Genomic DNA, 22,300 nt, shown 5'->3' on the forward strand with positions numbered 1-22,300 from the left:
CATCATTTAGCTATGGATTTAGAATGAATTTCTCCTACAGGATTTTTCTTGTTTTTTTTTTTTTAATATATATATATATCATATAAAAGAATATTTATAACCATAATTATGTCATTAAAGATATGAATAATGTTTATCTTGGTGTAAGATAGGAACGAACGTTTATTCGTTTGTCTCAGGCGATCTGATGAAGACTAGCAGTATTGCAATCGAAACGTCGCGATCAACATCTCAAAGCGATTCTATCGAGAGACAAACGAATAAACGTTCATTCCTAACCATAATTATATTCCTTTCCTTGTTTTGTTTTAGATGTGGATGAATGTTTTCCTGATCAAATATCTGCTGAATATATTCATCTTGCTCACAATTGTCATAAAGACGCGAACTGTTCCAACACCAAAGGCTCATTCTACTGCACGTGTCATACGGGATACTCTGGAGATGGAGTCAACTGTATAGGTAGTAGTTTTCGATTTTCTGTTCTAAGCTTTTCTATGAAAACTGTGAGGACGCGATAGTGCTATTATTGTCAGAATTTTGTTGCGAACTTTTTCTCGCGCGAAAGTTTCGTTGCTAACAACAGGTGGAAACCAACTCTCTAGGTATTGTGGGACTGTTTGACAAGCCAGGAACTAACATTTTCAAGTAATACGATAATACGCTGAAAGTAGTATAATTCAGTTCACGTTCCTTTTGTCAAAAGATATCAACGAATGTGACCCATCTGGATTGTCGTCTGAGTATCAGCACTTGGCTCACATTTGCCACGATGATGCTAACTGTACAAACACAAATGGATCTTACTACTGCACATGCCTGAACGGATACTCAGGAAAAGGAATCTCCTGTCAAGGTAAATAATAATCATTCCAGTTTTCCTTCCATGTACTTTATGATTATACCGCAGCTATAAGGAACACCGGAACGCATTGTTTTCTGACTGTTGGCTGCCTCAATGCACGCGTAGATGACATACTTTTTTTCTTTTCTTATATCCGCATAACTTGATGAAACTTGAGGAATCAAACGCCCTCTGGGCTTAGTGTATCGTGTCACTTTTCAGAGTTTAATTTATTTGAAAATAGACCGCTTTTCACGTCTATTTATTGCTTGCAAAGATATCGAAAATTAAAAAAGCGTGCATCTAACATAAAGAAATATTTAGACTCCTCACCCTTAAAATTTGAATTAAAACTAAAGCTACTTTTGTCGCTCGATAAAAGTTGTGACATTCACAACACGATATACGAAACTCTTGATTCAGGTCAATTCAGAAACCTTATTAAAAGCGATTTCTTCCCAAGCAGCCGAAAGTAGGCTTGACTAAAATTCAAAGTACACTCCAGCATGTAGCCGTTGAACAGTTATAGGACTCCGATAACAGCAGAAAACGAATACATATAGATTACTTCATAGAAAGTGCGCCGTACGGATGTATATTCACGAGTTGCAAAACTTTGGAAAACGAACGAGTGAGCGTAGCGAACGAGTGAGTTTTCCACAGTTTTGCAACTCGTGAATATAAATCCGTACAAAGCACTTTCTATGCTGTAATTTGTTTATTATATATATAACGAGAATTCAACCATTGAGCACTTTACGCCGATTTTTCCAGTTTATAACCTTTGACATAAAACAGTTACGGCGCGAGAAAACGAAGCTGCAAATGCAATAGCCTTACAAGCGAATTCGCTATTTAAATAATATAAAAAAAGAAAAATTACTGGCAACAAACTCTCCTGGACAAGAACTTTATTTAAATAAACACACTGCATTACATTTACGTTAAAAGCAAAACTTCGTATCGCATCGAGGAAACTTGGCCACAAGCGAATTAACTACTGGCGAATTAACTTGCGAAACTTGGAACAAATTGTTGCGACACAAGGAGTCGGTCAATTAAACAATAATTACGACTAAAATACAGATTAAAAAATGCAATTTACTTTACCAAGACGATCCCAAGAGTGCCTGCATATTCTTAGAAAGTCCGCGGATGTGTTGTAAGTTCCGATGACAGTCTTGTCTTCAATTCGCTTTCACTTTTCGACCTTTCGCCTTCGCCTGTCTTCACTTCGCCTTTGAAGAATTATTTTTATCACTGCTGTATTCTTTAGGTTTTGCTTAGCGTGTTTCTGTTTGCTTGCATTTCCATTAAGTTCTAAAAAGGCAGTGTTGTAAAGGAAGAAAACGTGTAGCCATGTTTTCAAAACATAAACTGCTGTCGAGAGCAAACTTGCCACTCGCTTTCTAAAACGCAACCTCGTTGGAAACCATTTGAATTTTCGCGCTGTGATTGGTCGAGTCGTACTACTCTAGATACTGATTGGTTATATTTTATAATAATATTAATAATAATAATAATAATAATAATAATAATAATAAATATATTTTTATAGCGCCTATCCAGGCCTGCTCTAGGCGCTTTACAAATGTTTAAAATATATATATATATATATATATATATATATATATATATATGCAGAATAATATGGATTTACCAAACGATGACTTCCAGTAGAAGGATCTAAAGAGATACGGTGCTTCAATGTAATTTTAGTTCAGTGTGTAATAAGGCGTCATTGAGGCAAACTTCTAACTGTTCCAGCTTTAATTGACACGACGTTTCGGCCTTCGGCCTTCTTCAGATGCGGAACTTAGTATTTACAAGATTAAAAAATAAAATGTTAAAAATCCTAAAAAAATTACAAATTCACATAAATTTATACTAGAGCAGAAACAAAATAATTACATAATACCATACAAACTTAAATAATAGATTACATAACAGGTTAAACTTAGATAAAAGATTGCATAAGAAGGTAATGATGACTTACAAGAACGCGAGAATGATAGGATAACAACAATATGTAGCAAAAGCCTTAATTACTAGCCGTACAATAGCATGCTCATCTTTTAAGATCGTCGCCCGAGTTACTTGAAATTTTTCCACCTAAATCGATTTTTCCAGCATATCGCCGTACCAAAAACCTCAAAGATATTTTAGCACCATCTAAATTCCGCTCCGACAATGGGGCAAACCAGGCAGAGAGGGAAATGGGAGGATGTTTTAAATGTTCTACTCGATGTGATCTTTGTAAAAATTTTTTAATCCATGATTCTAAATTTAAAAGCTTTTCCACAGGCCGAGTTTACAAGATAAATCAGAAATTGTCGTGCACATCTAAAAACGTTGTTTACTTGGCCTCTTGCAATAAATGCAAATTACAGTATGTAGGATCAACAACCACAGAATTTAAAGTTCGCTTTCGTAATCATAAATCATCCATGCTTACCAACAAAAAGACGTGCGAGCTTGCGGTTCATTTTAATTGCGCAAGGCACGAAATTTCAGAAATAAGCTTTATTATAATCGAACAAATTACTAGCCAAGGGGACGCTGCTTTTATTGACAAGTTATTACTAACTAGAGAGGCCTATTGGACCTCGCAGCTATTTACACTCAATCCTCACGGTCTTAACAAAAGACGCGAATTTAGATCGAAAAATCGCGTCCGGTACAACACGTAATTAGACACTATTGTACGGCTAGTAATTAAGGCTTTTGCTACATATTGTTGTTATCCTATCATTCTCGCGTTCTTGTAAGTCATCATTACCTTCTTATGCAATCTTTTATCTAAGTTTAACCTGTTATGTAATCTATTATTTAAGTTTGTATGGTATTATGTAATTATTTTGTTTCTGCTCTAGTATAAATTTATGTGAATTTGTAATTTTTTTTAGGATTTTTAACATTTTATTTTTTAATCTTGTAAATACTAAGTTCCGCATCTGAAGAAGGCCGAAGGCCGAAACGTCGTGTCAATTAAAGCTGGAACAGTTAGAAGTTTGCCTCAATGACGCCTTATTACACACTGAACTATATTATATATATATATATATATATATATATATATATATATATATATATATATATATATATATATATATATATATATATATATATATAATAAAATCAATAAAAAAATTTTTAAAAGATTTAAAATTTTGTTAAAAGATGTGAAGAAAGCTGTACGCGAAGCTGATTAAACGTATCGCTTTTTTCACATGTGAAATGTAGCAAATATAGAATTCTATTTGCAAGGTTTATTGCTTAAAATTCTCGCTATATATATAACAAATACACATACTTAGCTGTGGGAAAACGCTGCATTGCACTTTGATTCACTAAGCATTCATCTGTCACAGATAGTTCATAAATATCTAAAAAGGTCGACAAAGTCACAGATTCTCCTTTGTTGTTTTGTGGTTGTGACTGATAAGAACGTTTTTAGCCTCACGTTTCATTAAACTCACGCACACTACCAAGCAAAGTTTCCACATTTCACTTGATTTCACTTTCAGATATCCAATTTTTTGCAATTCTTTCGTCTTCTGAAGTGACATCCTCTTCGACAAATCTTTTAGCAATGGCCTAACTGCCCTGCACTTTGACTCAATCTCGTTGAATGTAGGTCTCAAAGTGCTTCAAATTTGTTTTAAATGTTATCTCTCTTTCCAGAGAGGGTCGTGACTTTCTTTTTGGGTGGCATAGCTCTTTCTTACAGCAACGAGTTGACCTTTGGCGTGTGTCTTCGTGACTGGGGAAATTCTGAACTGTTTTCCAACACGGTTAAGGGTAATACTCAAATTGAAGACACGCACGGAAAATAATGTCCACGGGATCTACCAGTTGTTTTGAACTAGTTTAATCAGCGCAACTGAATTCCAACTTGCCCAAGCTAGCTAGTCAACTAAAAGTAACGCGGCCGGCTCACATGTGGTTCGACTATTACGGTCTATAACATCTTTGAAATCGGATCTAATAAAAAATTGAAACGACAAAAAAAGCTTTTCCTGATATATTGTCGACATACCCTGTACCTACAGTTCTGTAAGGCGCAATCCTGTTTAAGACATGCTTTTCCCCTATTGCTGTACCAAAATCATAAAACACACTGTTCCCAATAACGTCACGAACGGTAGCTATTATCTGATTTACTAATATGACTAGAATGGCGGGAATCTCGTGTGATCGCTTTTATCACTAAGAAGACAAACAAAAAGCTTAAAAATAAACACAACTGTCAACTAATTGCAAACAGCATCTGTTTTTTTTTTTTAAATCTGATAATTGCATTTTTCGGCATTTACTAAAAATAAGCAAATGTTGACATGGCGTTAAGGTTAAGAGATGCACTATAAAAGTAAAGTGTCTTGCCCATCACGAAATATAACACAAATGTGGTCCCAGCCCAAGCAGGGCTCGAACCCGGATCGCTCCACCCGGATTCCAGCGCACTAAACATTAGGCCACTGCATAATAGAACCAAATTTACCTGTTTGAAATTGAGTTATCCACCGTAACAAGCTCCGTTTCAAGTTAATTTACGTAAGTGAAATATCTCTTTCTTGTGTGACAGGAGCAGAAAGGATTTCGAACCGTTTTGACAGATTTTTCGCTCTTAGCTGAACTAGCGCAACTTTCGAGTGCTCGTGGACTTGCATTCCGGTATTCTTTGCGCGCCCTTGTTTATCGTCCTTCTGTCGATCAGCCACGAAAGTGCGCTGTTAGGTTAATAGAAAACACTATTATGTTACCTCTTTATTAAGCTTATTTTTTTTCTTAAATGAACCTAAACATGTTTTGCTGGTAACGTTTTATTAGACATTGATGAGTGCTCCGTTGGAACACATAACTGTCACGTGGATGCCAACTGCACCAACACCAAAGGATCATTCTACTGCACCTGTCATACGGGATACTCTGGAGATGGAGTCACGTGCCAAGGTAATACATCACACCACAGTTCTTTGACTGGAAAAATAGTTTTATGAACAGGAAACAGCCCCCGAGAATCACATTGAGAGTATCATACCTTTTTAATCAAACGACTAATAAACTGTATTTAAAACCCATGGTAGTTTTAGAAGAAACAACATTTCCGCTGTGACCGTATCTATCTTCAGATGAGGGATATATCAAATCTCAGTTAATCTATATAGCCTATAGTAATTTTACTGTATTCATTTTAGAGAAAAAATACCATAAAAAAAGCAACGCTACTGTACTTACATAAATTAGACTAACACTTAGCACTTAGCTGATTACTGCATACCTGACGCCTAATATGTTCGGTTACTTTAAAAAAAAAAATCCATTTATTACTGAAGCCGGAGCAGTCCCTTGTATATCATCACCAAGAAGCATACAGTGGCAGTAGTTTGCTTCTACCACATAAGAAAATTTAGAATTCAAAAGACTAGATACAACGAGTTCAGCAACACCAATGGCTGACATGCTTAACTTATCTTGAACGTGTAATATACCACTATCATACATCTGTTTCTTATCTAGATATCAATGAGTGTCATGTGAACAGTTTAGCTCAAGAACACCTTGATGAGTATTCTCACAACTGTCACGCTGATGCTAACTGCACCAATACGAAAGGATCATACTATTGCACGTGTCATACAGGATATTCTGGAGATGGCGTCACATGCACAGGTAGGAAATATATAAAATAATACATTAAGGATAATTTGTTGCTGATGTGGAATTTAAGATACAGTATTTATTAATTGAAAATTAACTTCTATTTTACTACTTTTCTTCTAGATGTGAACGAATGTATTCCCGACGAGATATCTGATGAATATCTTCACCTTGCTCATAACTGTCACCTTGATGCTAATTGTACAAACACCAAAGGATCGTTCTATTGCACGTGTCTCAATGGCTATTCTGGCGATGGTGTAACGTGCGTGGGTGAGTTTTATCAATGGAAAATGGTGCTTGAAGCAATGGAAGTACGTTTATATGAATAATATAACCATAATATACTAACACATCTAACTCCTGATCCATCTGACATAAGTAGTTATACGTTTAATAAGCATAACACAAATTTTCTATAAGTTGTCTTTGTAATGCACTTTTAATCCCTTTGTCTATTAACTATATATAAATACTGATTAATGATATCTATCCATTCCTCTCAGGGACCGCGGAGGGGGAGGGGCTGGTAGGGCTATAGCCCTACCACTTTTTTGGTTGGGTTGACATTTTAGGGCTGCAGATGAAAAGGTGATATAATACATAGCTTAAGGCAAGCCTAAAGGTGGAGCTCCCAGGGGCGGATCCAGGATTTTTCAAAGGGGGGTGGCCGTTTACAAATATTTTTGTTTACTATCTTGTTTAAGCCCCAGTTTTTTATGGGGGTGGGGTGAGGGGGTATCAGGCTTTTAGACAGGATTTTGAAAGTGGAGTCCAAATTATTTCGGGCCTGAGACCCATATTTCATGGGGCCGTAGGCTCCTTTCTCCTAGGGGGGTTCTGGGGGCATGCCCCTCAGAAAATTTTGAAAAGTTGAGGCCTCTTAGACGTGATTTCCGCGATTCTGAGCAGCTTTAAACATCTTTCAATAAAGTTATTAAACCGCTGTTTTTCCTTGATAATTTGGCAAACATTCTTTCCTCGACTTGAATTATATTTGGGACAGAAACTTTAGTTCCTATGAACAGTGATTGAAATTTGAAGACTATCCACGAACTTATACGAAAGAACAGATATGCGTTGCTTTTCTCACCACGTGCGAGTAAATTTTTAGCTCTTGGCAAAGTGGCCTGGGGACATTTTGGTAAGTCAATGTTTTTAGAACAGCGGCTTTGCTTGAGAAATCGCTTCGATGCGAAGAAAACGGTAAGAAATCTCCCGTGAAAGATTAATATGGAGAAGAAAATCATGCCAGCAAGGCTAAACCAACTCTTGAAAGCTAAAAGGAATGTAATTTTTTAAAATTATACACACGTTTTGTTACATTAAGCACAGAAGTTCGTAAAACAGGCTGTCGAAAATCTCCTACTTCGGAAGAGTGGCCGTCCTTTACATTGAACGGCCGCATGGCTAAGGAAGGTGAATGTTAACAAATATGTAAAATTTACTTTAGCTTAAAATATTAACACTTTTTTCACCTTACCCATTGTCATTGTCCTTATTTCCTATTTTAATGTGTTTATTTCATTTTTTGGTGGATCAAGGGGGGTGGCTAGCCACCGAATCCACCCCCCTGGATCCGCCCCTGGCTCCCCATTTATTTTAAAAATGACCTAAATGGGTAAAAACTAAATCTTGCTCACACGGAATCTATCGAAACTGCGTTCAGAAAGTAAAAACAGGCTCTGCAATTCCGTACAGGTTGTTAGCTTGCGTCAGGGTCCTGTCTCTTTCTTCTTTCTTCAGTGGACTTGATCTATGTAGCGGTTAGCTTCGTTTTAAAACAATCATTTGCTAATGTTAAGCTTATTGTATTCTTGATAACAGCCGCAGATTCAACAGCAAACTACAGAAACAAGCAAACTGTACTTGCACAAGGAATATTATTCGCAATTATTTTGGGCCTCCTCGTAAACCACTTTAGTTTTTAGTGAACACCGCGCAACAAAGGTACCGGCGTTTTCATATCATAACTTCGTTTAGATCTAATTGAAACGTCCACATCATCCAGTCTATAGAATATAACCGTTACGGAAAATGCGACCAGAGACCAATAAAATTAAGATTTTACCTTGTAGCAATTGAACGAGAGCAGCATTTTTTGCGTAAAGACGCATCGAGATTTCGATACACTCACATAAAAAAAATAGAGCAGTTGGATAATAAACCTCTCAGATGTTTTGCTGTGTACTGTGGACGAGTAATCTTACCCGTTGTCTATATTTTCTCTTGCCCTGCGAGCTTTATTTGCTGTTTGTAATTCCCCCTCCTTTTCTTTAGCCACGGGCGGGAAACCTCCTCGTCCCAAGGCCTAATCCGTGCGTACGCGGGGGGGGGGGGGGGGGGGGGTGGCGGCGACCCCCAAAATTTCTCGTTTCGATAGATAACCATTTGCTTACTTGTCGATGCCCCACTCGCGCGCGCCTTCGGCGCGCGCGTGAGCTCCGCTACGGAGTTTTTACACGATAAATGGCGCAACAGTGACCCCGTAATGCTTGCTTGTCAGCCAGCTTTTTAGCCCTACCACTTTAAAATGGTCTCCGCGGTCCCTGCCTCTACATCGCATCTGTACCCTTAAGAGCAATACCTGTTTGACTTTGTTTCAGTTTTTCCATAGGTTGACTTTGAGAGATTAACGTACGCAGCCGAAGTGACACATTGTTAACGTTTACTCGTGGAAAGTTTGAAATGTTAACGTTTACTCGTGGAAAGAGAATAAATAAAAAAGCATTAGAAACTTCATTTCTGAAAATTAACCTCAATTAACCTTACTAATATTACCTACTAATATTTATTTATAATAGTTTTTCATTCTCAATTAGTTCTTTATCATAAAAAGTCATTATTTTGGCTTTGTCTATTTTATTGGTAATGCCATTTCAAATCGTAATACCTGTTAAAATTAATGTTCCTCGAATCCTTTATCGCTCTTAAGATATCGAGGAATGTGCCACCGATGCTGACAACTGTCACGCTGACGCCAACTGTACCAACACCAAAGGATCATTCTACTGCACATGTCACTATGGTTACTCTGGAGATGGAGTCGCGTGTAATGGTGAGTACAATTCAACCAACAAACACTTTTATTAAATGCCCGGGGGGGGGGGGACTCCCATATGAAACGGACGGGGATGCTCGTCGGGAATTTTGAAAAGAACCCCTAAAAGCGACCAATCTGGGTGTGGCTCAAGCTTTTATTGACCCCTAAAAGATAGAGAAGAGAATGGAGTTTATATTTGTATATTTCTTGGTGTGTAACCCTAAACGAGACCATTATGGCTAAACATATTGGCGTTTTTGGCGTTTTTTCCCGGAACACCCTTAGCGAGTCCGAAATTTACACCCCTAAGCGAGACGACGAGCATCCCCGTCACTTTCATATGCGTTTCCCCCCCCCCCCCCCCCCCGCCCGGGATTAAATGGCCCAATTTTTTGATAAACTCTTGCAGCTTTTATCGAATTTAGTATTTTAAACTTCGGTATTAATCAATCTTCGGTATTAATTTTTTAGATGTGGACGAATGTTATCCTGGTCAGATATCTGCTGAATATCTTCATCTTGCTCACAACTGTCACGTGGATGCCAACTGCACCAACACCAAAGGATCATTCTACTGCACGTGTCATACGGGATATTCTGGGGACGGAGTTACATGCGTCGGTAAACAAAATTAGTTTTCGATTTTCTCACGTTCGGTTTTGCATGTAATAGAATATCTGTAGACTAGATTTCCACGATGTATCCTGTCAGGTCTATTGTTTCTTACCTTAACCTGAGCTCCAGAAGCCTATTAATCAACAGATTAGTGAACTAGTCCACAATGACTGAAGAGCGTTCTGTTTGGTTCCTCAATCGGCTAACAGATGCTCTTCAGTTAAAACACTTTTATAATAGTTATGCCTGGCCGTCGATTTTAGTTTAATTTCCAAGAAAGTCGATAACAAAAATTGCGCGCGTAACTAGGCTAAACTTTGCAACATCACAACCATTAGCCTGCGTAGCTGGCGGTATTGTTGGGTTTTAAGCGTGCACAAGCAAGCAGCGAAGCCGCAACAACGAGCAGCGCAGCCGCGAGTGGCTTGGGGAGGAGCGGCTTCGCCGCTTGCTTGTGCGCGCTAAACCCAACAATACCGCCAGCTACGCAGGCTACACAACCATAGAACAAACGACGGTAAATTTTTCTATCTGGTGAATGCTTTTTGCAAAGCTTGTTTTTCTCTTTACATCTTTTTAATTTATTTTCAGACATTGACGAGTGCTTTCCCGATTTTATATCTGCTGAGTACATTCATCTTGCTCACGATTGCCATGATGATGCAAACTGTTCCAACACCAAAGGATCATTCTACTGCACGTGTCATACGGGATACTCAGGAAATGGAGTCACGTGTGTTGGTATTACTATTTTAATAATATGTGTAATTTAAAAATATGTGGTGCTAAATGTTTGTTCATCTGAAATGTAATTTATATTGTGTCCCTTGAACATAACTATTCCTTTTACACAGATATCAACGAATGTGACCCAACTGGATTGTCAGCTGACCATCAACATCTGACTCACCAGTGTCACGGTGATGCTAACTGCACAAACACCAAAGGATCGTATAACTGCGGCTGCCAGGAAGGTTACTTTGGGACCGGGAGAAAGTGTGAAGGTAATAAACATGTTTAAAACATTCGCTTATTTTGGGTGAAAAGATAGAACAGATTATTTACTGATTTTGACAACAATTGATTTTAGATATCGATGAGTGTACATCTGGTACACACAACTGCCATGTTGACGCCAACTGCACCAACACCAAAGGATCATTCTACTGCACGTGTCATACGGGATACTCTGGAGATGGAGTCACGTGTGTTGGTAAGTATATATGCTTGGCGGTTTTTTGGTTTGAAACGTTACAAATTGGTTAGCATTGTCATAGTTCTCCCTCTACTAACTATGGCATTGTAAAGTGCAAAATATAATGCATTAGCTATTTTTTTCTTGTGGGAGGTTACTTTACAAGTTTCTTTAAAAGTAAGTGATTACCCGAAGGTGATTATTGACGAAGGAGTATGATATTAGAAACTCCTTTCAATGTTTTTTTTTTCTTTTTTTTTACCAAAACGAGGCTTATTATTCGAGGGGCAGCTATTTTACATCGTGAATCGTCTGTTTGTTCATTTACAACGTAGATATCACTGAATGCGAAACGGAATCCCTGGCGAGTGAACACAGTCACTATTCCCACAACTGTCATGATGATGCCAACTGTACGAACACAAAAGGGTCCTTTTACTGCACGTGTCACCATGGATACTCTGGAAATGGAGTTATTTGCATCGGTAACGGATAACATTTATTGACACACTTGTAGCATTAATTTTCCTTGTAGTGAGTTTAGTTTTGGGTGCTGGCACACGAAGTAACGTTGCAGATGTCGCTGCAACATGTCCCCGCTACATTTTCCTGTATGTGTACATGTATGCTGTGACATGTCTCTGCAACATGTCCTTCGTGTTGTTAACGTACGTGAAAAACAAAAAAGCTAAAATCCTAAAAGTTACTCACCAAAAGTTGGCTTGCCTTGATATTGCTTTTTGGTACGTACTTGAAGAATAATAGCATTAACATGGTTAGTATAAGGAGTATAACATTATGTTTCGTTGAAACTATTATTTTGTACTGTAAAAATACTGTAATAATTAACATACTGAATAATAATCTGATTCCTGAGGCGTTATTAATGCGTTTTCAAAGAAGCTTATCACCTTTTGGTTTTCAATTGAGAGGCTGTAAGTGATTGGTTGCCCTTTTTAATAAGTGTAGTAAAGTTAAATATATAGATTTAGCCAAGCCTAAAAGCGGAGCTCCAAACTGGTTCTCAAAATTTTGTGAAAATAAAGTTATTAAACGTGTGCAAATCAAAAAATAAATCGTATCATATTTACAAAATCCTATCATAAGCCATAACCCTAAACAAAAAATTAAATTTGAGCCCGCGATACAATGAAAACAATAACTCGGTCAGCGGTACACCTGAGCCCGCGATATGGTCATGTGATACTGGTCAGCGAATACCTTGTTTTGACAGCTGTCAATTGACCATAACATGGATGTCCAATATCAAAGTTGCAAGCCGACGTTAACCATAAAGTTCGTTGGGGGATTATAAGATGACATTCTCTCCCCCACCCTCCCCGCTCGGGTTGCCTTGTGACTCCCCTTCCCCTCCCCGAGAGTCTGTCTGCACAGGCGGGCGGGCGTACTCGATAGCCAATTTTTTTCGACTTCATGGGTTTACCTCACATTTCCTTACCATTGCTGCTCCGCTGGCGCGCAGCGCGCGCTGGAGCTCCGCTAAAAAGTCTGAATCAGTCCTATTTGGTGCTGGCACCTGACTCAGGAGATTTCTTCTCCCGTATAGTAGGCCATGGCAAGTCACCCCATAGCATTTCGTTCGGCCGTGAGCACTGTTATAGATTAAAGTATCTTTTCCGAGGTCACAATACAAGGACCCCAGTCAGGGCTTAAACCCGAGCCCCTTGAACCAATGCGTCAATAAAGACAGTAGCATATTGAAATATTTTACATCTCAAATTCGCTCAATGTCGTTTTTCATTGTCTTTTTATCAATTAACAAGTTCTTCGGAAAACTTCATAACAAAGTAACCTGCAAAGACAGTTTATTTTCTAAACTATTGGGTTGAGAAAAATCGTCAAAATAAGGTGTTCATTGCTGTTTCAGATATAAATGAATGTTACCCGGGACAAATATCATCCCAATATGCACATCTAGCACACAATTGCCATGACGACGCCAACTGCACCAACACCAAGGGTTCTTTCTATTGCACGTGTCATACAGGATATTCAGGGGATGGTGTTTCCTGTATTGGTAGGTAAAGTTAAGAAGGAATACTAATAACCATTAACGTACTAACTCCTGATCCATAACCATTAAATAACGATTAACAAATGCGTTGATTTAATGTTATGTAACAGTTAATCTACTAACCATTCTAATGATGTTTTTGTAACTGTTTATGTTGCAAACTGCCTTTCTTAGTTTCCCCCTTGATAACACTATTTATTGCAGATATTGAAGAATGCCACACACAAACTGACAACTGTCATGCCGATGCTAACTGCACCAACACCAAAGGCTCGTTTTACTGCACTTGCCATGTGGGATATTCAGGAGATGGAGTACTTTGTTCAGGTAGTTACACGTCTTACTTTTAAATGATTGTACGAAAAAACTGTAAATTGAACTTGAAAAAAAAGCTTTCACGGAGCATACTCCTTAAACTTTTGGTATTTATTTATAAGGCGCGGAAATATTAAATTTCCCAAACCTAAACGTCAAGAAAATATACTTGCGCTAATTAAATATAATAAACAGATTTCATTTGCTGGTGAAACATTGGTGTGGAATATTTATTTGGCAATAAACTATCACTGAATTCGTTTTTTTATCTGGACTGCTCTAAGGTAATACACACATTTCCAAGTCACCTAATGTTGATGGTAATCTAAAACATGTTTACAAAAATCTTCATTGTCTCTATTTCTCAACAAGATTCCGATATCTTGGAGAGAAATGTGCTGGAAAGGTTGAGCTCGTTGAAACTATTATAAGACCATGATCAAACGTACAGATAATAATAATGGGCTAAACAAGAGGGCCAACCAAAAGGTGACAGACGAGTGTTAATCAACTAACAAAAATTACAAGAAGATTGCTAATAAGTACAAAACGGGAAACAAGGATTAAAACAATGCAGCGTTAATGCCATTTTTGCAGCGTTAATGCCATTTTTGTGCCACCTTTTGGTTGGCCTTCCATGTAAATTTAGCTCATCATTATTTATACGTTTTGCTTTCCGTGTTATCAGTACTTACATATGCTTATATCTTAACGTCGCAATATGTTTGTTGGAGTTCTTTTTATGTTGTATTTCTTACATTTGTCAGCGGGTGAAGGTAGCTGCACTGTGCAATACAACAGTGTTTCATTTCAAGAAAGCCGGTCCCTTACTGTGTACAAACTGGGTTTTTTAACAGCAGGTTTTGTTTGTGTTTTAGATATTAACGAATGTGCTGTTGGGACTCATAATTGTCATGCTGATTCCAACTGCTCTAACACGAAGGGTTCTTTCTACTGCACTTGTTTGACTGGTTACTCAGGAAATGGAGTAAGCTGTGTCGGTATGTGTGGTAACCTTTGCTTTATAATTTTATTGAGAAAACTGTTCTTTGGAATATTAGCGTAATTGACACCAGTCGTAATCGGAGGTAGCATAATTACACTTGGCTAAGCTACAACAATCTATAGCTACAAATATATTAAACTTCTGTAATATATATCACTGGAGGTTAACATTAACGTATGTAAAATATGCAGTGCTTTCTGCACATAGAGGCATTATTCAAATAAGGTAGGTCACTTCTGAAATCATATTTTTGTCTTGGAGTTTGTCAGGGGAATATCCAGTTGATAAACATCAACTCCCTGCTTTGTTTGGCCATGTTATACGATTTTACTGAACCGATTAGATTTGAACAAACCTTAATAGGACTTATACAAAGCCTTCCCCCATGAGATTAAAAAGGTGATAACATTCAAAAAATTCCATCAATTATTAACTCGAGGTTAATTATCAACTACCTTTATCTACCTCAAGTTGCATATTGACTATGTGGTGTGTCACTATCAGGTCTAACAATCAATTATAAACCAGCCTTCCTCTGATAACATCAAAATTTATCATTATTATATTGCTTGTTTGTAGAATATTTAATACACTCTCTTCACACTTGATTTTCAGATATAGACGAATGCTCTCCAGGTAGCATTTCTGATGAGTATCTTCATCTTGCTCACAACTGCCACGCTGATGCTAACTGTTCCAACACTAAAGGCTCATTTTATTGCATGTGTCATACGGGATACTCAGGAGATGGCGTCATCTGTGAAGGTATGCGCATGGAAGCATTATTAAATGATACATAGAAATTTCCATAAATGTTAAGGCCTCTTTTCCTCGTTGATGTTGAATGAAACACTTTAAACGACTCTTGAAGAAGGGCGAGAGAGAGCATTACATCAGATGTCACCGATATTATATTGTATCTTTCAGTGATCTGATCAAATATTTTAATCTATCTACGTTTGGGACGCGATACAGTAGGCCTGAAGTAAAGTATTGTTACTTGACCGACGCCATAATTCATTGTTTTCGTCTGATTTTTCATCCAGATATTAACGAGTGTTTCCCCTCTGGTTTGTCATCTGAATATCAACACCTGGCTCATATTTGTCACGACGATGCGAATTGCACCAACACCAAAGGATCGTACTATTGTGGCTGTTTAGTAGGATACTCAGGAGATGGAGTTACATGTGAAGGTGCGATACTTTGTTGGATTTCATTGATTTTTTTTTATTTTACTTACCTTGTCTGCCAGTTTCTCTAAGCATTTATTTTTATCTCCTGGCCGATTTTCAGACATAGATGAATGCTCTCCTGGTAGCATTTCTGATGAATATATTCATCTTGCTCACAACTGCCACGCTGATGCTAACTGTACAAATACTAAAGGCTCGTTTTATTGCACATGCAAGACTGGGTTTTCTGGAGATGGCATCACATGCGTCGGTAAGTGATGTACGATGTTAAAAAACGTCCCAGTTCTATTTTAAAAGAGAATTTCACCTTTGATTTCTTTTATGGAGTAACTGGTAAAAGAATTCACTAAGTGGCTTATTTACAAAAATATCGCAGTTTTAGAATTTCCTGATCGGTTTTTGGATGTGTTAAAGAACTACTTTAATCCCATCGCAGATATCAACGAATGCCGATCGGACGACCTAGCCTCAATACACAGTCACTACGCTCACAACTGTCATATTGACGCCAACTGCACCAACACCGAGGGGTCATTCTTCTGTACATGCCACACGGGATATTCTGGAGATGGAGTAATCTGTCAAGGTGAAGGAATCCGAATAGCTTATCTACAAATAGACCTCTTTAGCTACGTATGTAAATTGCCCATTGTAGATCACGTGACGCTCTCAAGAGAATTGTTCCTTTGTCTTTCTGAAAATTATTCGTTCATTTCCACGTGAATTTGTTTTTTTTTTTTAAAAAAATAATTTGAAGAATTTGTTTAATTTGGAAAGAAAAAAGTATTAAGTTTGAATTTGAGAGAAATAATTCTCAAGGTGTAGCATCACTAAAAGTGCTCCTACAATGGGACAAGAAAACAAAGCCGAAGCTAAGCAACCGAGAGCCCTATTACCTTTCCGTTTTAGACTCGGAAAAGTTCCGAGTTTTTGATGATAGGACCAATTTCAAAACTCCCGAATTCCATCCTTCAAGCTGAACGATTCCTGACTAAACATTTTAATTGAATAATTTCATTCTTGTGAAGCGGGCAGGACATGCATTTAAAGCAAGATATGAAAATTGGATGGCATAGGTAGTGCATACTGACTGTGTCCGGTGCTGGTCGAAAACTAGTAGAAACGGATCTACGTGGTGGACTTTTCCTGAAGTAAACAAAGGCTATATATTTGTTTCTCTTGAAAATTAATTTCCCATACTGCAACTCTTCCTTATGGTGCTATTCTTTTCCAAGCTCAACGGATGTGTGGGCTCAGACGACCGAACAATTCGAAGAGACATTGAGACGTCACGCATTACATGGACAAATCTCATCTCAGAACACAAGTAATCAACTGTCTAAGATAATTTCCAGTGCAAAACACCAAGATTGTTCCAAGATTACTAAAAGTCGCTCCGTTCAGGTGATAAGTAAAACTCAACGTTTTGAGCCTCGATATTGAGTGGATAACGCAACGCGGAAAGTCACAATCATTTGTTTGGCAAATCTTTGTAAAAGTTTCCTTTTTGTTTCATAATTTATTTTCTGAGTTCGGTGGCTCATAGCCACTGTGATTAATTAGTATAAGGAGCTGATTCGTTCTCAATTTGTTCATTTTATCAGATGTAAACGAATGTTACCCAGATGAAATCTCCGATGAATACAAACACCTTTCTCACTACTGCCATGATGATGCCAACTGCACCAACACCAAGGGCTCATTTTATTGCACATGTCTTAATGGCTATTCTGGAAATGGGGTCACGTGCCTTGGTAAGTATTAGTTGAAATACAAATCCAAAGTTCTAAACAAACACTACTATAACAACTTTAACTGCTTTCTTTAATTTAACCTGACCTTAAATCCTGATCTGATCAATATCTGCCTACTAAGTAGATCAAAACCAATCTGATGTATTAGAATCAGATAAACATGTATATACAGAATTGCTACAAGGCTTCGCTCTGAATATGTTTTACAACACTTATGCATACATCATCTATTGTGCATATGAGACCATTAATGGTATCTTCAGTTCCTATGTTGCTGACGATTGAGATGCATATTTCAAAAAACATCACACATCTTATAAAATAATTGTTCGTTCTGCTTATTTTTCTCGTTTTGCCAAGATATTGAAGAGTGCCAGACGGACACAGATAACTGTCACGTTGATTCCAACTGCACCAACACCAAAGGATCATTCTTCTGCACGTGTGATACGGGATACTCTGGAGATGGAGTCACGTGTGTAGGTGCGAAAGCAATGCAAATATTCTGATAAAGTGGAATATGTAACTACGTATTTTACAAAGTGGAGGCGATAAGTTGTCTTATAATTTTCTTGCCAATAAAAGGAGCTCGTCTCGGGAAACCCCAATGCTGCAACTGGTGTCCATATAAATTTTTGGGGCGAAATCTTTATTGTGGTCGAGACTGTTTTTACCAAGGTCTAAACTTTTCGACGTCTACACCCTTATAAACATGAGACAATAAAACGGTTTAACATCCTCCCGCTTCTGCATGGAAAATCTCTGCTTTTGCACAGTCCTTTTCCTTCGATCCTTGTAGCTTTTACATCAATCTTCATTTCTATCCTATTCAACCTTCTCTTTTGCTTCTTCCAGACTGTTACCGCTTTATTTGGAAATAATTTATTCTTTTTTCGGCTTAATCAGAATCCTGTCCACAAAAACGTCGCGACAAACTCATTCTGTTAAAAAAATGTGCACGGGACGCCATTTCATTTACTTCAACAAAAACAATAGAACTTCCTTATGAAACAATTAGTTCACGACTGAGCCGGCTATAGCGGTATGTGAACGAAAGTGACGTTTCCTAACTGATAATTTTGAACATAGGAGCAGTCGGATCGTCCTCCTGAACTAAATGTAAACTAATCTATTTCGTGGGATTATAATTCTTCCTCGATTCTCTCTCGGTCTTTTAGATATCAACGAATGTGCACCGGATGCGTTGTCTGTCAATCATACGCATTATGCACATAACTGTCATGACGACTCCAACTGCACCAACACTAAGGGCTCATTTTACTGCATGTGTCTCAATGGGTATTCTGGAAATGGAGTTAACTGTGTTGGTAAGCCATTTTGTAGATTATTCTTACAAGAAGAATATTAAATTTGGCTTTCATTAATGCTGATTTTTTCCCTACAGACGTGAACGAATGTGAACCTCATGAAATTAGTGATGCCTACAAATATTTGGCTCATAACTGCCATGATGATTCTAACTGCACCAACACAAAAGGCTCATTTTATTGCACATGTCTAGTAGGATATAGTGGTGATGGAGTCTTGTGTACCGGTAAGCTAAATTAGACGATGTGACAGCTGTTTTGTGTTTACATGTATCGGTGCTTAAAGACTTGTGTTATCGCCTGGGAGACTTGCACTGATGATGTTAAATAGATAATTGACAAAAGATGATGTATTGGAGAGGTTAACTTTCTATGAGAATGTTAATACTTGGGCGAGAAAAGTGTCCGTTGTCCGTATTAAGCGCGATGAGTTAAGTACAATTGTTTCGTTGTTGTTGCTTTGTTGTTGTTGTTGTTGTTGTCTATGACGATGATGATGATGATGATGATGATGATGATGATGACAATGATGATGATGATGGTGGATTTTCCAAATATACGTTTCTTAAAGATAAGATGTTCTACATGACACGAGCATGGGACAAAGAAAAAATTCTGAGTCCCCGACGGGAATCGAACCCATGGCCTCCCAGATACCGGTTGGGCGCTCTAACCAACTGAGCTACGAGAGACTCGTTGTGAGCTAGGCCATTTTAGGTTTCTAGGATCAGCAGTGTCGAATTCATCAAGTTTTGTAGTAAATAATAAAGATGGTAAATTTTAAGCTCGGTAATAAATAATAATAATTTTGTAATTTACTACAAAACTTGATGAATTCGACACTGCTGATCCTAGCAGTATGCAGGACGCGTGTCACATATCAACCTAGTAAAATGGCCCAGCTCACAACGAGTCTCTCGTAGCTCAGTTGGTTAGAGCGCCCAACCGGTATCTGGGAGGCCATGGGTTCGATTCCCGTCGGGGACTCAGAATTTTTATTTGTCCCATGCTCGTGTCATGTAGAACATCTTATCTTTATTATTTATTACCGAGCTTAAAATTTACCATCTTTATTATTTACTACAAAACTTGATGAATTCGACACTGCTGATCCTAGCAGTATGCAGGACGCGTGTCACATATCAACCTAGTAAAATGGCCCAGCTCACAACGAGTCTCTCGTAGCTCAGTTGGTTAGAGCGCCCAACCGGTATCTGGGAGGCCATGGGTTCGATTCCCGTCGGGGACTCAGAATTTTTTCTTTGTCCCATGCTCGTGTCATGTAGAACATCTTATCTTTATTATTTATAACCGAGCTTAAAATTTACCATCTTTATTATTTACTATACGTATCTTTTTCTAGATATCGATGAATGTGGTACAAATACAGACAACTGTCATGCTGACGCCAACTGCACCAACACTAAAGGATCATTCTACTGCACGTGTCATACGGGATACTCTGGAGATGGAGTGATTTGTGAAGGTAAGAGACATTTATCTCTTAATATTAGCTTTAAAATAATCAAAGAGGTCATCACAATATGCTCTTAGCTTAGTACCTGAAAACATGTCCAAAGTTTTGGTTGGTTCTTCAAAACTTACTTACTTACTGCCCATCATGCCTGTGTGGCACATCGGGCAGCAACGAAGTTTCTCCAACCCTGCCTATCTCTAGCCAGTTTTTCAATGGTGCTCCAGCTGTAATTAAGCTCCCTTAACTCTGTTTCTACCGTTCTGCGCCATGTTGTTTTTGGGCGCCCTCTTCTGCGTTTGCCTTCAGGTGTCCAGCGCATTGCAGTCTTACCTATGTTGTTGTTATCCTTTCGAAGCACATGTCCAATCCATCTCCATCTTCTCCTGGTAACAATCGTGCGAATATCCTCCTGCTTGGTTTGCTTCAGGAGCTGGTCGTTGGAGATTTTCTGTGGCCAGAAAATTCTCAGGATCTTCCTGAGGCTAGTTGTGTGGAAGGACGCTAGTTTCGACAGGTCATGTTCAGTCATTCGCCAGCATTCGCAGCCGTAAAGAAGGGTTGACAACACACAGCTCTGGTAGATCCGAAGCTTTGTCTTTGTGCTATAACTTGCCGATCTCCACACTGGTCGTAAGCTCATAAAGGCGCCCCTTGCTTTGCTTAGCCTGTTTTGTATGTCCACACCAGTACCGCCGTCCTGGCAAAGCATACTTCCAAGGTATGTGAACTTGAAATATCCTGCCCTGCTACCCTGATCTTTGACGGGGAGGAGACATTCACACACATAGCTTCGGTCTTCTTCAAGCTTATCTTCAGGCCAACCTGGGCGCTGTACATGCTGAGCCGGTCGGTCTTTTCTTGAATGTGCTGACGAGTGTGTGACAACAAGGCTACATCGTCCGCAAAGTCAAGGTCCACGAGTGTAAAGAAAGGAGTCCATCGTATGCCTTTACGCTGATCTTCCATAGTGCGACGAAGGACCCAGTCGATAGCAATGTTGAATAGCACGGATGACATGACACATCCCTGGCGTACACCGGTTTTGATTTCGAAGCTTAAATCCCCCTGACCAACACAGCATGTGAAGTTCGAATAGAAGCATTTGATGATATTAACAATGCGTTGAGGAATGCCATACGCTCTCAATATTTGCCAAAGACTGTCCCTGTGAATGCTGTCAAACGCTTTCTCATAATCGATGAAATTCACATACAGCTGCCTGTTCCATTCAGAACATTGCTCAAGTATATTCCTTAGGGTAAAAATTTGATCCGCACATCTGCGCCCCTTGCGAAATCCAGCTTGTTCATTTCGCAGGACATCATCAACAGCTTTGGTGATACGCTGGATAACGACTTTGCAGAAGATTTTACTTGGCACAGACAAAAGGGTAACTCCACGCCAGTTGTTGCAGTCACTTAGCATCTTTGGTATCTTAATTATTACTCCTGTACTCCAATCCGATGGTGTTTCTTCCTGTTCCCAGATCTTTGTAAATAAGGGGGTTAGGATGGTTGCAGCAAGCTCAGGGTCTGCTTTGAACAGTTCAGCATTTAAGTTGTCATTGCCAGGAGCTTTTCCGCTTTTCAAGGAATTTATGGCTTGGATGACTTCCCTCCTAGTTGGAACATCAGTGTTTACATCAAGGTCGATTGCCGCTTCCTGGATATTTGGTACCACAGTTGGTGGTGGCCTGTTCAAAACCTCTTTAAAGTGCTCCATCCAGCGCATTTCTTGCTCTCGCCTGATGTCAACAACGGCCGTAAGTATGTTGGTTTGGTGCCCGATGATCTTGGTAATCTTATACACTGTTCCTTGTTCGTTGCGTGCG

At 38.6% G+C, this 22,300-nt stretch overlaps 1 protein-coding gene across 1 annotated transcript in view; it reads left to right on the forward strand.

Moving 5' to 3' along the window:
* The window catches only part of LOC144655039 (uncharacterized), a 127,074-nt gene that overhangs the window by 61,482 nt on the left and 43,292 nt on the right, over positions 1-22,300 (forward strand). Inside the window, 23 exon segments of the mRNA XM_078515258.1 lie at positions 313-462; positions 707-856; positions 5,675-5,797; positions 6,365-6,517; positions 6,629-6,778; positions 9,441-9,563; positions 10,020-10,169; positions 10,755-10,904; positions 11,018-11,167; positions 11,254-11,376; positions 11,694-11,843; positions 13,247-13,396; positions 13,598-13,720; positions 14,587-14,709; positions 15,330-15,479; positions 15,761-15,910; positions 16,011-16,160; positions 16,347-16,496; positions 17,515-17,664; positions 18,025-18,147; positions 18,843-18,992; positions 19,070-19,219; positions 20,356-20,478. Of these exon segments, the coding sequence (XP_078371384.1) occupies positions 313-462; positions 707-856; positions 5,675-5,797; positions 6,365-6,517; positions 6,629-6,778; positions 9,441-9,563; positions 10,020-10,169; positions 10,755-10,904; positions 11,018-11,167; positions 11,254-11,376; positions 11,694-11,843; positions 13,247-13,396; positions 13,598-13,720; positions 14,587-14,709; positions 15,330-15,479; positions 15,761-15,910; positions 16,011-16,160; positions 16,347-16,496; positions 17,515-17,664; positions 18,025-18,147; positions 18,843-18,992; positions 19,070-19,219; positions 20,356-20,478 (3,264 nt within the window).

This window comes from Oculina patagonica, chromosome 5 (assembly GCF_052425735.1).
Source record: "Oculina patagonica isolate OP01 chromosome 5, crgOcupat, whole genome shotgun sequence".
NCBI classification, from domain to species: Eukaryota; Metazoa; Cnidaria; class Anthozoa; order Scleractinia; family Oculinidae; genus Oculina; species Oculina patagonica.